At 34.5% G+C, this 16,725-nt stretch overlaps 1 protein-coding gene across 1 annotated transcript in view; it reads left to right on the forward strand.

Moving 5' to 3' along the window:
* The window catches only part of LOC149785310 (kinesin-like protein KIF27), a 168,864-nt gene that overhangs the window by 92,777 nt on the left and 59,362 nt on the right, over positions 1-16,725 (forward strand). The window contains exons 18-24 of the mRNA XM_089979203.1: positions 5,881-6,000; positions 7,671-7,876; positions 9,080-9,213; positions 11,881-12,031; positions 13,404-13,500; positions 14,079-14,182; positions 15,056-15,163. Coding sequence (XP_089835329.1) covers positions 5,881-6,000; positions 7,671-7,876; positions 9,080-9,213; positions 11,881-12,031; positions 13,404-13,500; positions 14,079-14,182; positions 15,056-15,163 — 920 coding nt within the window. The remainder of the gene's footprint in view (positions 1-5,880; positions 6,001-7,670; positions 7,877-9,079; positions 9,214-11,880; positions 12,032-13,403; positions 13,501-14,078; positions 14,183-15,055; positions 15,164-16,725) is intronic.

Below are 16,725 nucleotides of genomic sequence, written 5' to 3' on the forward strand. Positions count from 1 at the left end.
TGTCTTTTGTCCCATACTTACTTATTTGTTCCAATAAGTTTTAAATACAGTTCCATTTTGGAGACACATTTTCATATGCAATCATTAAACATGATCATTGCTTCTTTAAATGGCTAATTTCCATAGAAATTTCTCACAGTGATTACTTTTCTTCACATGATTTTATTTAAATGGCTAATACCCATAGAAATATGTTCTAGTGATTACTTTTCTTCAAGTTCTTTTCATTTAAATGGGTAATACCCATAGAAATGTGTCACAGTGATTACTTGTCTTCCTTAAATGGCTAATACCCATAGAAATATGTCACAGTGATTGCTTGTCTTCCTTAAATGACTAATACCCATAGAAATATGTCACAGTTATTACTTCTCTTCAAGTGCTTTCATTTAAATGGCTAATGCCCATAGAAGTATGTCACAGTGATTATTTTTCTTCACATGATTTTATTTATATGGCTAATACCCATATAAATATGTCCTAGTGATTACTTTTCTTCAGGTTCTTTTTATTTAAATGGGTAATACCCATAGAAATGCGTCACAGTGACTACTTGTCTTTAAATGGCTAATACCCATAGAAATATGTAACAGTGATTGCTTGTCTTCCTTAAATGACTAATACCCATAGAAATATCTGACAGTAATTACTTGTCTTCGCTAAATGACTTATACCCATAGAAATGTATCACAGTGATTACTTGTTTTCCTTAAATGACTAATACCCATAGAAATATGTCAGTTATTACTTTTCTTCAAGTGCTTTTATTTAAATGGCTAATACCTATGGAAGTATGGCGCACTGTTTACGTGTCTTCTTTATATGACTAATACCCATAGAAATATGTCACAGTTATTACTTTTCTTCAAGTGCTTTTATTTAAATAGCTAATACCCATAGAAATATGTCACAGTTATTACTTTTCTTCAAGTGCTTTTATTTAAATGGCTAATACCCATAGAAATATGTCACGGTGATTACTTGTTTTCAAGTGCTTTTATTTAAGTGGCTAATACATATAGAAATATGTCACAGTGATTACTTTTCTTCTGCTTTCTCTAATGACTGTTTTCAATTTTGATCTTATAATGTGGAGCAGGCAAGACATAACATTCAGCAGAATTCTTTGCACGTGTAGGAGCTGACAGGATTTGCTTGCTTTTTCTAAATCGTGGTTATTGTTCTTTGTCGTTAATAAAGTGTCCCTTTTATGATGAATATTGTTCACACACAACTTTACTTTGCACAGTATCACCCTTGTGTGGCACAAAAAATAACTAAGGATTGGCATAGAGCTGGTTATTCTGATTCTGAATTTTCTCTTGTTTACAATGTTTACATATAAGTTAAGTCCATCTCTAAACACCATACACCCTCATCTGCCATCACATAATATTCCTGCAGATCAGGATCTATGCTGTTTATTATTCTGATTACTCCTAACAAACTGCATAGACCCAGATTGACCAGTGCATTATGCCATGATAGATTTGGGTCAGTGCTAGTTTGCATTTAGATTCGACTTTTGAGTGAGTATAAACAGTACTGCAAAATATAATGGTTTGTTTTAAAGCTGCAAAATATGAAGCTGTTGTTACCATTGGGCAAAGAAATCAGTCATGTCTCAATGTGACTTCTTGCAATACTTCCCGATTTTCTTGTTTGTATGATTTCTATAAAGTATAAATTTTATTTGTATGGCTTTGTCAAATGTGGAAGGGCTTCTTGCATTCCCATTTTTCATCTATCTGTATGTCTTCGAGTCCATGCATCTCTGTTACATATATTAGATTTAATTTATATTTGATTTGATTTGATTGTTTTGGGGTTTTGGAATCTTTTTATTTTCTTTACATATCAATACAATGTAATTTTGTTTACTAGGAATTTGATATTTTCCAGAAAATTCAGTTTGACCTGAGTTTTAACTTAGATACCTAATAATAGAAACACTTGCTTCTGTTTTTGACATAGTTCCTGGCCTTGATTGAGGGTCAAGTAAACAACTTTTTTCCTGGAGTAAAATGATTGGTTCTTATCAAGGACATACAGGCACTATGTGACTTTTACATGTAAACATGTGAAATTGAGAAATACTTAGTATTAATAGTGATGTTTAGAAAGAGAGATCTCAGAGTCCAGGGCTTATGAACACTTGATGTCAAGTTATTTTCTTCTATTGTGACAAGAAATGAACTTTTGGGTTTTTGAGTTATTAGTTAATTTTTCTCCAGATTATTTGGACTCTGAAAGATTAGTTAGTTTCTCTGGAAATATTGTATTCATACAGAATTCTTGAACAAGGACATTTATTGAAAATTCTGTTTGGATTTCCAAGACCGGAGGATAAATTATTGTGTTTGTACAAGGAAATGTAGACATCAGCACAGTACAGGCTACAGCATACGTCATCTCCTTCCATCTTGGATTCTTCGTCGGGACTCAAACTTGAAATCATTAGAACATTTCAATATTTGGACTGCAAAATCTTTATTCATGGATTATTCTTGTATTAATTTTGGTTTTGATTCTGGAAACTGTAAGTTCTCATATTTTTTCATTTTTACAGTATTTTTCCAGGAAAATAAATTATTTGTTATATTTTCCAAAGCTTGTTGTTTTCACTCTTTCTTGTGTTACTGTTTATTCGAGCCTAAACATGTAACATAAGAATCTGTCACACTTTTGCTAGCTTTTGTGTTTAGGTCAGTTTATCAGGTATTATTAGTTGCAGAGTGATGCAGTTTTGTGTGTGGATGTATCTTGGTAAGTGCAACACCTGCCTTCCAAAATTAGGTCACAGTTACTTGCATTTTATACTGCATTAACTTAGGGTTTGTGTTTTGATCACTTTTGCAGTCAATTTCACCTGCAGGGCATTCATGTTCGATGCCAATGTTTCTAGTTTATTGCACATTATCAACATAAGATAATTGTTTGTGGCTTGCTATTCTGCAGAGTTTGTTCACTTTTTTCCATTCTATTTTTTAAATTTAACATAGTTCAGCATATAATTGCAGCAGCTTCCATGGACAACAACATGTTTCGCATGTAGGTTTCTCCATTTTAAACCTTTCACACACAAGTTTTCCTTTTGAGTCAGGTCATATTGACATTTAGCAAAGTCACTATATTGAATACCTATTAACATATCATAATGTGTGTGTAATTTGGATTTTTAATGTAGCTTTAAAGTGATATCTGGCACTGGGGTACCATGCCTCAGACATGTAGCATGATGTTCCACCCAGTCACATTATCCTGACACCAGACCGACCAGTCCTAACACTAACCTCTTAATGCTGAGCACCAAGCGAGGCAGCTGTTAGTACCATTTTTGTAAGTCTTTGTTATGACTCGGCCGGGGATCGAAACCCACAACCTTCCGCATCCGAGTGGTCCATGTCATAATGAGTTTTCTGATTGATTATTTGATTTTGCTTGCTGTTAGCAGTAAATCTTTAATCTGAAAGTGGTTACTTGATCAGAATGATGTTTCTATCTACATGTGCCAAGGGTTGATGTGGAATGAAGTGAATCAGTGACCAGTGGCTAGGGAAGTTGTAAGATAAAAGAACAGGAAATTTACTTACATATGATTTGTTTACTTACTAATGCGCTCACAATGCAAAATTGGTTGCTTTGAAGAAAAAATGGATATTGGTATTAATCATTGAATATTATTGTTTATTGGCTTTCATTCTAATCATTTTTATGCTCCTGTCATATTTATGGAGGATAGGTGACATCTAGTTTTACCCACAAGTCATTTGTCATGTCCTGTCATATCTGGCACAAATTTCATATCCGTAAAAAAAACTTTCAATTGGCTTAATGGAGCATAAACCAAATTTGGTGTAAAGCTATACTTTATAAAGACCCATGTCAGATTTGACTTGCACCATTTTTAGACAAAGTTTGCAGAGTTATGGCACCTTTTTGACTTATAAATTTACATCATAATTGCATTGACATCCGTGATGGGTATTACCTGTTTGTTGTTTTTATCTCCAAATGCCTGCCCTGCATTTCTTTATATATTCACAATACATTGATTAAATATATGAAACTTATATTAAAACCTAAATACAAATCTTAAAATTGTGACAAAAAGTAAAGTTCTTTAGCTGAAAAAAATAACTTATATAACAGTTTGTATTTTGACCTGCTTTCCAGACACAAGTGTTCAACATCATCATTTTTTAAAAATCACAATTAATAACAATGCCTTCAATACATATAATTCAAATTGGTAGACATAAAAAATGCAGCCTATCATAAACTTAAATTGTATCACTGAACAAAAAAATATATTTCAGTATACTAACCACTAGTCCATCTATACAGTTAAAAATCCTCCCATGAATACAGTTCATATTATTCAGTGTCAATCAGTGAATCTCCAATTTTCATCACAAACTTTGTATTCAGATCTGGGCTATATTTCTTGTTTTTCTGGTGCAATACAAGATTCAAATAATACGAACAAATACACAACTAATTGACCTGCTGAGGCACATTATCCAGTGTTGATCCAAGAAAGTAAACATATTGCTTTTACAGAGAACCATGTGCTTTATCTTTAAATAGTACTATTTTGCAATTTCTTTTTTTTATTCAATGTCTCCTTTTTGCAAAATTAACTCGTCTGTTTATTGATTTTTTAAAATTGTAATCACTTGTGATTCATTGTTTGACAGTGTATTTACATATTTTAGTATGTTCTTATGAATTCCATTCATGTCATATGTTGATTTAGATGGTGATGTGATGGCATTATAGCTGTTTAATATTCTGTTTCTTGTGCATTGATGTATTCAAGCTGAGACTGTGATAAAACAAACCAGAGTTGAAATGGAAGCATGTCTTTACTTTTATCTTTATTATAAGGTCACAGAATAAATAAAATACCAGGTTGGTGACTTCAAATACAAGGCTTATTTGGTCTTGTGGGCAAAAATGTTACAACAGCACTGGACAAGACTCACCATCTTAGTGTTTTTGAACCCTTGAGCAAATCTTGTATTCAAAGATATATATATATATATATATATATATATATATATATATATATATATATATATATATATATATATATATATATATATATATATATATAAAATCTATGTTTAATAATGCATTGTATATTGTCTCATCTTTTTTTGAAGAAAATGCAATTATAGTGAGCATGGTGTTGCCTGGCAGCATGAACTTCATGTTAAAGACTTTGTGCAGCCAATGTTAAAGACTTTGTGCAAGCCAATGTTAAAGACTTTGTGCAAGCCAATTTTAAAATATTTCTTGCAAGCACATAACTCGTAGAAAAGGTGGGACACTGTATTCCAATGAATCCTTGTCTCTAGTAATCCTTATAGCTTGTTTAGTCCTTGGTTAAAATTCTGTAAAAGGTGAGACACTGTATTCCAATGAATCCTTGTCTCTAATTTTCCTTATAGCTTGTTTAGTAGGTTAAAATTCTATAAAAGAAAAATTGTTGCTTAGACTTTTAAGATTTTCATTCTACACTTATATCTGTAAGAGAATACATTACTTGATGCTCTTTGACAATAAAAACATATTTATTATAAGGTTAATACATATGCAAACTTATAAACTAGGTTCGACTGCCAGCAATATGAACCATGATTTGCCATCACATAATGCAGTGGCAGATCAGGGTGTGTGTTGTTTGTTCTACTGATTACTTTCAACAAACTGCATAGACCCAGATCTGCCAGCACTTTATGCCATGGCAGATCTGGCTCTCAGCAGTTTGCATTCGAATCTAACTTGTATATGATTATGTATGGTATTTTAAGTTGAATGCATTACATTCTAGAGCTTTATGGACTGTTTTTGACACACACAGTTTTCATTTAGGTTACCCTTATTGGAGAAAGTCATGTTCTGGATGACTCAGCTGTCACTGCTAGTGCCCCACCCACCACAAGGCAGCGCCCCAAATCTGTGCCAGTACATCTCAACAGACAGTCAGATGCTGTAAGAATGCTTCATATATAGCCATCCTTGGTGTACATAGTTTGGAAATGCCACAAAAACATCCCTTTTTAATGTATCCATTGCCCCTTTTTATCTTTCCTCATGATAAGACCATGCTTGATGGTAAGTCTATCATCTGTATTTAAATATTGTGGTAAATTCTTGTAAAACAATTTTAAGAGCAATTTTTTGGGTAAATACCTCCATCCATGAAACTTTACACATATTCATCCCATTATCAAGTTTGGCCTACATAAAAAGAGTACTGCTCGGACATTCAGTTAGCCACCACAGTAGCCATGTTGAAAATCTTGTTATTGCTATTGGTCCTGAATGGATGGACATATCAGATGTGGTTGTCACTGAAGACTTGTTATGATGTCTAGTTGATCCTAATGAAATGGTGCCAATCTGATGTTCGATATATGGCCATCTTGAAAATCTTGTTATCATTTACTCCACCTGAACAGATGATCTTATCAACATGAGGTTTTACCGAAAGACTTCTTGTGTCTCAAGATGGTCATAAATGCAATTGGTGTTGAGCTGAAGTCCACTATTGCTACTCCTCCTGAATGGATGATGATATCATCATGGGATTTTCACTTAAAGACTTCTTTTGGTGTCTGGTTGGTCCTATGTGAGAAATAATTATGATGTCTAATTCATGCTAAATGAAAATGGTGCTGCTTGCAAATTTTATATTGCTGCTTCAGCTTCCATCTTGAAAACTATGATGTCTAGTTGGTCCTAATTTAAATGGTACTGCTTAGACATTGCATATGGCCATGTGGTGGCCATCTTGATTATCACTGCTCTGAATTAAGTGATCATCTCAGTGTGGAGTTTCCACTGAAAGATTTTATATTATGTCTAGTTGGTCTTAAATGAAAATGGTGCCAATGTTATTTTCATTATGGCTGCCACAATGACCATCTTACATATCTTGTTATTGCTACATCTCCTGGATGTCTGGTTATATTGATATTGTGCCTCCACCAAAAGACTCTTATGATGTCTGGTTGGTCCTAAATGGAAATGGTGCCAATATGATATCCAGTATGGCCACCATGGCAGCAATCTTGAAAATATGATCTCTTGCTTTTGTAGGTCCTAAAGGAACATATTGCCAATATGACATCCAATATATCCACCACAGCAGCTATGTTATTGCTGAAGAAAAAAAAGATAGTTTGATTCCTCAGCTGTTAAAAGGAAGAAATCACCTTATTTTGTATTTCTGGAAATTGGGCCAGTTTAGCATTAGACCCTTTGAGGGACTCTTGTTTCTAGATATATATTCGAAGGTTCATCAGAGCTTTTCGTTGGATAAATGCTGCACAAAGTTTTCTTGTAAACCAGTTTCAAGGAGGGTTTAACTTCTGTAAGCTGGTCTGTCAGTATCCATTTTTAAGAGGACTATTTTGTGTGCAGCCATTGATACTGTAATTGATTTTCATGAGCCACCATTCAATTCCCAGTAAGAATGTTTGTTTTCAGATACTTTAGATGGGTGAAATTTATATCAGGGAAAATGCAAGAATATAACGTATTATTTGGTAAAGTGGTAGTATTAGTATGAGTTAATATTGAAATCTATATTATTCTGAAAGGAAGGAAAATATATCTTATGAATGAAAACCAGGAAAGCATGTCCTTTTTATCAACAGAACTATTCCCACCTTCGGCCACCTTCCCGTAACATCAAAACAAGCCCTGCTCTCTTCACACTGGATCGTGTTATGAAGAGTTTCAGAGCACGGAGTCAGCTGCTAGTCAGTAGACTCGAAGATGGGGACGAGGTTCTCAGAGTTGAGTTCAGTGATGACGGGTCTGTAGAATCCGATGAGGTGGACGGAGTAGAGGAGGAAGAAGGGTAAGCAGTTTTGTCTCTTATTTGGGTGTTATTTAAACTTAGTATATTTTACCTTGATTGTCAGCATTCTCTTGACAGCATAAAGGAGTCATTTAAACTGAGGATACTGTGGTACGTAGAGGAATCCACCAATCTTAAACGGGCATACATGCCTTTTTATACGTGATAAAATTAGGGTTATGTTTATGACTACAATGGTACAGAGCTGTCTTGTTGACACTGCACTATCAAGGCCCCAAATTGATCATACAATATTTCATATTTACCTAAGTACTGAATGGAAATATTATAAGATCTCAGACATGGTAGCTGCATTGTATGCCCTTGCCATATCTATGGTGTTTGCATAATAGTGTAACACGCCTGTCCCATGCAGTTGAGTTAATTCATGTCTCATAATTTCCCACTCATTGCAGATTTAATTCCTTATTGTTAGCTTTTGAAGGACTTACTGATTGAAAGTAAATTTAGTACGAGGCTTTACATTAAGATGATGTAGGTCACTTCGATTTTAAGAGTTTTCTAACAAAAACAAAAAACAACGGTTTGGTTCTGTTTTTTTACTTTGTTTATCATTTGAATCATATTGGTGGAGCATCTGTGTCTGTTGGACACATTTCTAGTCGTAAAATTACTATACCTTTTATGTTATTGTATTGAATAGAAAATAAATGACTGAATCATGTTATAAATAACATATGCATTCTTTTCATTTAAAATTAATACAATTTACTGATGATTTAAATCTTTAGCAAAAGTTAAGACTCGCAAACGGTTGAAATTATTCTGCTGGTTTCATAAATTTTTGCATGAAATGAACACTTGTGTTAGGTTATATATTTGTCAAATGACATCCTCTGTAAGACATTTCATAAACCTATTCCTGTCATAGATATTTTGCAATATCATGTTATGATGTCACAAAGTTAAATGTGTTAATACAAGGTCACATAAGGTAACAGTGTAACATCATAAGTTTTTAATTGCTCTTTCAACCACTTTCATTTTATCCAGATTCCTTGATTATTTTGATTAATCATAACACCATTAGATTCCAGCTGGTGATCAGTTCAAACAGTCAGATTTTAATAAAATGGTAACGTTTCTTGATGATGATACATTTGATTTTCAGAACTCCTTTAATGACACAAATTATTACAAGCTGAATTTCTGTAAATTTTAAATTATATATATTTGTAACAGAGCTGAAGAAAAGGAAGAAGGAAAGTTTGAGAGGAAGGGGACATTTCGTGTCAAAAAGGGTCCCAAAAAGGATTCAAAGGACACTAATGAGAACAAAGAAAATAACCTACCAGAGATCAGGATAAGTAGAGAAAGTGAGTATCATAACTAGTGTGAACAGTTTCTGGATTGATCCAGAATTTCAAAATCACAGGTCAGATTCATGCATTTATAGGAGGTACATGAGAACTTTAAAAACTTGAAATGTTGCAATACCAAAGTTTGTTACTTGAGTTCATAAGGTTGGAACTGAGCTTGAGGTCGCAGGCAAGGGACAGCTTTTCTCTGGAACAGAGCTTGAGGTCAGAGGCAAGGGACGGCTTTTCTCTGGAACAGATCTTGAGGTCAGAGGCAAGTGATGGCTGTACTCTAAAACTGGGCTTGAATTCAGAGGCAAGGGAACACTTTACTCTGGAACTGGGCTTGAGTTCAGAGGCTTCATGAATCATCTGACCAGACCTGCCCTAGATCCTCCCTGCCTCTTCCAGCCTCATTATCAAGGGAAGGGGAGGGGAACTGTCACCTGTTAGCTCTGATATCGAGAGGGAATTACCAATCCCTTTTGCCAGGGAGAGATAATCAGAGGGCTAGTGTTGTCTTTGCTGAGGGAGATCGGATGACAAACAAGTCAGGAAGTCCCATTCTCCCAGGGAAGAGGGTGAAGAACATAAGAAGACTAGGATTTGGTTTCCAGATTTTCTTAGCTTCAAAGGTGGGAGTGGAGTTTTGACTCATTATTGATCTTTCCCCTTAAAACAAAAATTCATTCAGAAAGAGCAGTTCAAGGTGGAGATAACTGCCTCAGTCAAAAGTGCCATCAGGCCCAATGACTGGGAGGTCTCCATAGGATATTTATCTTTGGCATTGCCAGCTTTCTAGCCCACAGGAAACATGTTTTTGATTTCGTTTCCTTTTGGCCTAGCTTCCACTCCCAGAGCTTTCACCACAGTAATGGGCATAATAGCAGCTCATTTATGATTCCTGGGGTTCACATCCTCCAATTTTTCGACAACTGGTAAATGTGCAATGTCCTCAGAAGAGCCCTTCTGAATTATCAGTCTCTCTGTTGAGAGGTGACTCGACAAGATCTCTCCCTAATCTTCTCAGTCCTCTTGGAATGATCTACACCAATCAGTGGCAGAGACACCTTTTTATCTGTGGGAAAGGCCATTGGTAGACTTGTTTGCATTGTAGCTGAATAATAAACTGTAAGATTGACTGTATCACTACACCTTTCTACCTTATTGTAGAATCTGTCAGGTTCTTTGTCTCACAGAGATAAGACTGAAAAGGCACATCTTATCCTCTTGGCTCCTATGTGGCCACAGAGATCATAGTTGATTAATCTCCATGAAATGTTGGTTGACAATCAAATGAAATTACTGCAGAGAAGTAATCTACTGTTACATCACAGAATGTTCTTCATGTACAGCACTCTTTAATCCTGTACTTTCATGCTTGGCTCATATCAAATGATATATTCACCAAAACTAGTTTTCAAGCAAGTTTGCCAAATACATGACTCAAGCTAGAGGACCATCTGTTTCCATGGTTTACAATGCCAGGTGGAGAATTCACTGTATTTGGTGCAGCAGGAAATGGATTGATCCTAGCTGTCCCACAAAACTGCAGTTGCAAATTTTCATCTTTTTTCTTAGAAGGAAAGAATTCTCAGTATTTGCCATTATTGATATTTGTTGATTATGTCTGCATTCTCGTTCAAATATACGAGGTAGGAGATTTGTGCTGAAATTTATGCATAAAGTTCAAAGAACTAATTAATTTGTCGCTTAATGATGGGATGGTTTGTGGCTGATTGCAAGCAGAGGTATACGAGTTTATTTCATATTTAATCACTTAAAGGTAGGAATAGAGGAATATCCTTCACCTGTTTGTAATTGTAAACTGTTTTTGGAGTTACCATCTTTGTCCAAAAATAAAGTCATTTAACAATTTTCCCAAAGCAAACTTTGAACATTTTAAAACTGTGTAAACTCCATTTGAGTATGTCTTTAAGTTTGTATTATTTAAATGACTGATATGATTATTATAAATTTTGGCCTCTCTTCACTTACGTTTCCCTACTTTTCCACTGCATTGCCCTAATCTGGTTGGGGAGAGAAGTCACTTCACTCAAACATTTGAATCCAGTGTGTGGACCATGGTAGGTAATTATGTTATGAGGAACACAATAGCCACCTCTTCTTCTAGGTTTTGGTTTTTCATTTTCTGATACTTTGCTTGTAGAGGCACATGAAATGGTATTTCGCTGTGTCAGTCCAAGGTTCAATGGAATAAAAAAAAAATCTTCAAAAATTTTTCAGTGATAAGATGGGTACACCATAAATGAAAATGAAATAATAATATTCACCGTATGTAATCTGGTCATATCAGCAATGGTTGTTTTCTACCTTAATAATAATTTTACAGTTGAGTTAACCATTTTGTGATAAGTTTTTTTTTCTCTTTGATATTTGTAAGCCCAAGAGTAATGTTATGTGACTACCAAAAACTGCATTTGTTTCCCAGAATTATAGAAGTTCCAATCCTTCTGTACGTTCATCAAGGTAATGAATTGAAAAATGATAAACGTATTTCCCATACATCTGAAATATAGTTACCAAACATTTTGTTATCAAAACCTCAGGTTTTACACAATGTATTTGCATTCAAAATACCTTTTTTAAATTTGTTCTTATCCACCAGTAGGTTATTGCATTGACCTACTTGACCTACTTTTGATAGATTGTTTCTAATTTTAGCAATAAGAGGCAGCAGATCTATCCAGGGCAATGCAGATCTGAATGTACCTGACATCCCACCCAACTCAGATGTTCAGAAGAAAATTAAAAAGGCCCAGCTCAAAATACTGGAGTCAAACACAAAAATTAGAGATCTGGCCATTAATATAAGGTATAAGGAGTGAAGTCCAGGCCTTTTTATTGTCAAATAAATGCTGCCAAACACAATTTTGATTGTCACCATTTTTTCCATTACATAAAAGCAGTGTAAATTATTGTTAAACAATGCTTGGAAAATGTACAGTGTTTCAATGTTTTTTATAGTAATCTGCACATGGATTATTTTTTTATGCAGAGAATCAGTGGAAATAGTGTACTTATTCATGATTCATTGTAAATGAGAACATGAGAAAAATTCAGTTATCTATCACAATTTCATCAGCTTCTATGAAATGTAATATACAAAACTGATTGAATGAATCATAGTTTTAAATTCATAAAAGATAGAAATTGTCCATTTTGTTCTATAAGATTCAGTTTATCCCTTGTTTAAAAAAAGTTATTTTATTAACAATAAATCTTCAGAAGAGTTTAATAAAACAGCTTTGAAAGTTTCAGTCACATTTGGATGTTTGGATGTCAGTCTTATATTATGTGTGATTTTTATGGTGTCTAAAAGTGTGTTGCAACATGAAATATTTTTTAAAATGATTTTCATTTATTAGCTTTAATAACACCATTGTCATGTGAGAAGAACAAAATGTAACTCTGTGTACATTATATTGATTGTATAATCATGCCAGCAATTTTTGTGGTGTAATCACATATGTGGTCATTGACATAGAAGAAACCAGAGATTACAGTAGAAAGTATCAGCTATGGATGGACGATTGTAAACCCTTTTGTGGACCGCTCCGGTGGCCTAGTGGTTAGAGTATCTGCCTTGGAAGTGGAAGGTCGTGGGTTCAATCCCCAGCCAAGTCATACCAAAGACTTACAAAAAATGGTACTAACATCTGCCTCGCTTGGTGCTCAGCATTAAGAGGTTAGTGTTAGGACTGGTCGACCTGGTGTCAGGATCATGTGACTGGGTGGGACATCATGCTACATGTCTACGGCATGATGCCCCAGTGCAAGACATCACTATAAATTTTCACACTGCAGACATCTTAGCAATATGATTGAAAATGTTTTAAAGCTATGTTAAAAATCCAAATCACACACACACACACACACACAAAAACCCTTTTGCCAGAGATTATACATGGAACTGCAAAATTTTAAATCGAGTGTTATATTCACTGCTGTTCAGCCTTATGACATCAGAAGCTGCCTGCATTCTTTGTCCAAAACAAAAAACGTTTTAAACAATATTAGTGATACTGAAATTTAAACTTAGAAGTGAAAGATGAGAGGTTCCTTAGTACTAACTAGTGTAAGCATTTGGCTTTTAAATTGACATAAATGATTAAACTATTGAATGAATTCTTACTTTTCAGTTATAATAATAATAATAATAAACTGCATTCATATTTTTATTTTAGGCTGAAAGAGCAGCTGATTAGAGAGCTTGTAAAGACAGGAAAAGATGCTGAACAGATGAATAAACAGTATGCAGAGAAACTAGCAGCCATGGAAAAGGTACAACTGTATCAAAAATTACCTATGTAGTGTTTTCTGGGCAGTTGAAAGAAATGTTAGAATCTGTTACAGTTTCATGGCTAATCATCAATTTTGATAACCAAGTGATATTTTGTTATTAATAATTAATTTTCTACATCATGTCTTACCACAAAGAGAGTTCTTTTCAAATAGCCTAATGTCTGAATCATTGGAGAGGGCACTGAACTTGATTTTGGACCAAATCAGTCACATAAATTATAGTTTATTAATGGTCCATTTCACTTAAAGTGTCCATTGCTTGACCAACTCCATTAATCATAACAGCACTAGTTAAAAGTAATATAGAAATTTGTGAAGAATGTTAAGATCTTACATCCAATGTGGCAACCACAGCAGCCATGTTGAAAATTGTGCTATTTCTTAAGAATATCTGAGATGGTTTCAGCGCTGCAGTTAACAAGATGAAATGGTCTTATCTTTCATTTTTGGAAATTCTTATTGGTCAGTAGAGTGTCAGTTCTTTTGAGTGACTTCAGTTAGCTTGTAATATTCAATGTGCTTATCTATAATTATACTTAACATCTTTTGTTTACCAGGAGAGGGAGCAAGTTAAGCAGGAATTGGGGGAAACTCAGAAAATCCTATCAGACCTGGAAGCCAGAGAGCAACAGGAATCTTCAGATAAACAAAAGTTGCAGCTGTGAGCTACCTTTGTTCTACTTTGCTTTACATTTTCATAAAAATGATTTGGGGTTTTTGCTTCCAATGCATGAGAACTACACATGAACCCTCTTGTTTCAATATATAAGAGGGAAAGGAAGTGCTAATGCACTCAACCTGACATCAGCGTCACAAACGACTGGTGTCAGTTTTGCCCTTGGATGTATTTCTGGACAAATTGTTATTTTTTTTATTTTGACCAGTTCTTTAAAGACTTCTGATTAATTATTGATACGCTGTCCTTTACCAACTGTTGTTATGCTAAAAGTACAGTACAAGGCCACTTTAAAATTTTGTCTGATTGCTTTTGTAGCATTTTGGCTATTTTTGAAGCATTTTGGCTAGTTTTTGAAGCATTTTGGCAATTGTTGTAGCATTTTGGCTAGTTTTGAAGCATTTTGGCTATGTTTTGAAGCATTTTGGATATTTTTGAAGCATTTTGGTTATTTATGTAGCATTTTGGCTATGTTTTGAAGCATTTTGGCTAGTTTTTGAAGCATTTTGGCTAGTGCACAAGCTGGATTTAAGTAGATAGTTAACAAGCTGGCTTTAAGTAGGTATAGAACAAGTCTTACTTAAAAATACTCATTTTATCCAGCTTAACTAAACAGAGTTATAGCCCCAGTTTGCCCTTGCACCATGATCAAGGGTTTCAGCTTAAGTACTTTCAAAGGTTTAAATGGATTTAACTCAAATTTAGTGTCCAGCTTAATGTCAAGAAGACTAGAGTGAGTTTTCTTTTGTCATAAGTATATTACTTCATTTGCTTTATCTGCTTAACTGTCCAACAAAATTCATGGTCAATGTTGCCTTTAGTAGGAAATAAATTGTCATTTTCTAATCTTGCCCACAGTGATTATAGAAAGAAGATTGAGCTTGGCCGAGCCCGGATGGCAGCACTTCAGAGGAAACAGAAAGAAACTGAGAAAATGGCTTCCCTCACAACACCAAACAATAAAAAGTAAGACCTGGCCTAAGATTTACTATGATATATTCAGTTTTTTTAAAAATTGACCTTAGAAACAAGTTCTGCTGTGTGGTTATTGGCTCTATGTTAAGATAATAATTCTTTTATTCCACTTTAGTTTCATTTAATGTTTTAATCCAAAATAAGAAAAATAACTTTATGAAAAAGTTTAAAGCACAATATAATAACCCCATTATATACAGGGATATATTGCAGTTATAAGATATATTGTATCACAAGTTTAAATTTTCCATGATGAATGGATGATGAAAAGCTTTCCTGTAGAAATTTAAATAAAAAATATATTTCATTGAGTAGACAGTCTAAATTTGTCTTGATATTGTTGATGCCCATGATACTGGGAAGAGAGACATAGCAGTTACCTTTGTCAGATGTTAAGGTTTTTCTTAAAGTTTTTATCTGCATATTTTTCCTGAACTCCTTCACAGATTCCCATCATGTTTGGCATGAATTATAATGAAGTTAATATATAGTTCACTTTATGACATGCTTACTTGTCTCATGACCTTGAGGTCATTGTCCCAGTCATAGCAAATTTGCATTAGGTTTTGGTTGAAGTTTTTTAAATTGCTTATATTTCCTAAACCCCACAATGGATTTTCTTCACATTTGGGTGAATCATTACGAAGCTATGACAATTGATTCTTTGGCATGAATGCTTGTCCATTTCAGTTTGGGGTAAAGGTCCCATTCATAGAAAAAGTTAGATAAGGTTTTTGGTTACAAATTTTTCATATGCTTCTGTTTCCTAAACCTCTTGATGGATTTTCTCCTTCATGACTGCTCCCATTTTCTATCAAGTTATAAAAATGAGTTTCATGTTTCATCAAAACTGGTACATAATATTGTAGCCACAAAATCAATGTTGGACTTAGCCTTGTTCATAATTTTCTGGCTTACCCAAATTTAAAGTAACAATCATGCCTGGAAATTGACAGCTAGAATGGCAAAAGTCATTAACAGAGCAGCACGTCATTCCATTGTGAATGCTTTAACTGCCTCTGCTAACTTGAAACTGGTTCAGTTGACATCACTTACACCACATCATGCCCTGACATTACAGACAACACCTTTTTTGGTGCCATGGCTGTTTGGAGGCAAAATCAAGGAAGTGTGAATACACACAACTCGGGAACCCCAATATGCCATTCAGCCTCAATTATCTTAGGAGCCCAATGAATCTCAGCATCAGGAGAGATGATTGAAGACAAAGAGATAAGGAATCATTTACTGCCAAATCAAAGAACCATTTCTTGAGCCCAACCAAATATCTGGAAGCAATAACCCTCTCAGTTTAGGAGGCAGTCTAATAGAGAGGTCAAGAAACAGTTTTTCTTGTTTCCCCAAGCCAACTAACTCTTGCTGTTGACTCACCACCCTAACTGCCTTCAGAGAGCTTACCAGTGGTTGCCAGACTTATGAATTTCAACCATTGCTGGATCACTCCATTTCTGAAAAATGAGTGGGCACTCCAAGTCATGTCAGAGTTGCTTCAGATTTCATATATCCGTCCTCCTTCTCTTTTGTTCTTCCCA

This window comes from Sinohyriopsis cumingii, chromosome 13 (assembly GCF_028554795.1).
Source record: "Sinohyriopsis cumingii isolate HCF-2022 chromosome 13, ASM2855479v2, whole genome shotgun sequence".
In the NCBI taxonomy this organism is placed as follows: Eukaryota; Metazoa; Mollusca; class Bivalvia; order Unionida; family Unionidae; genus Sinohyriopsis; species Sinohyriopsis cumingii.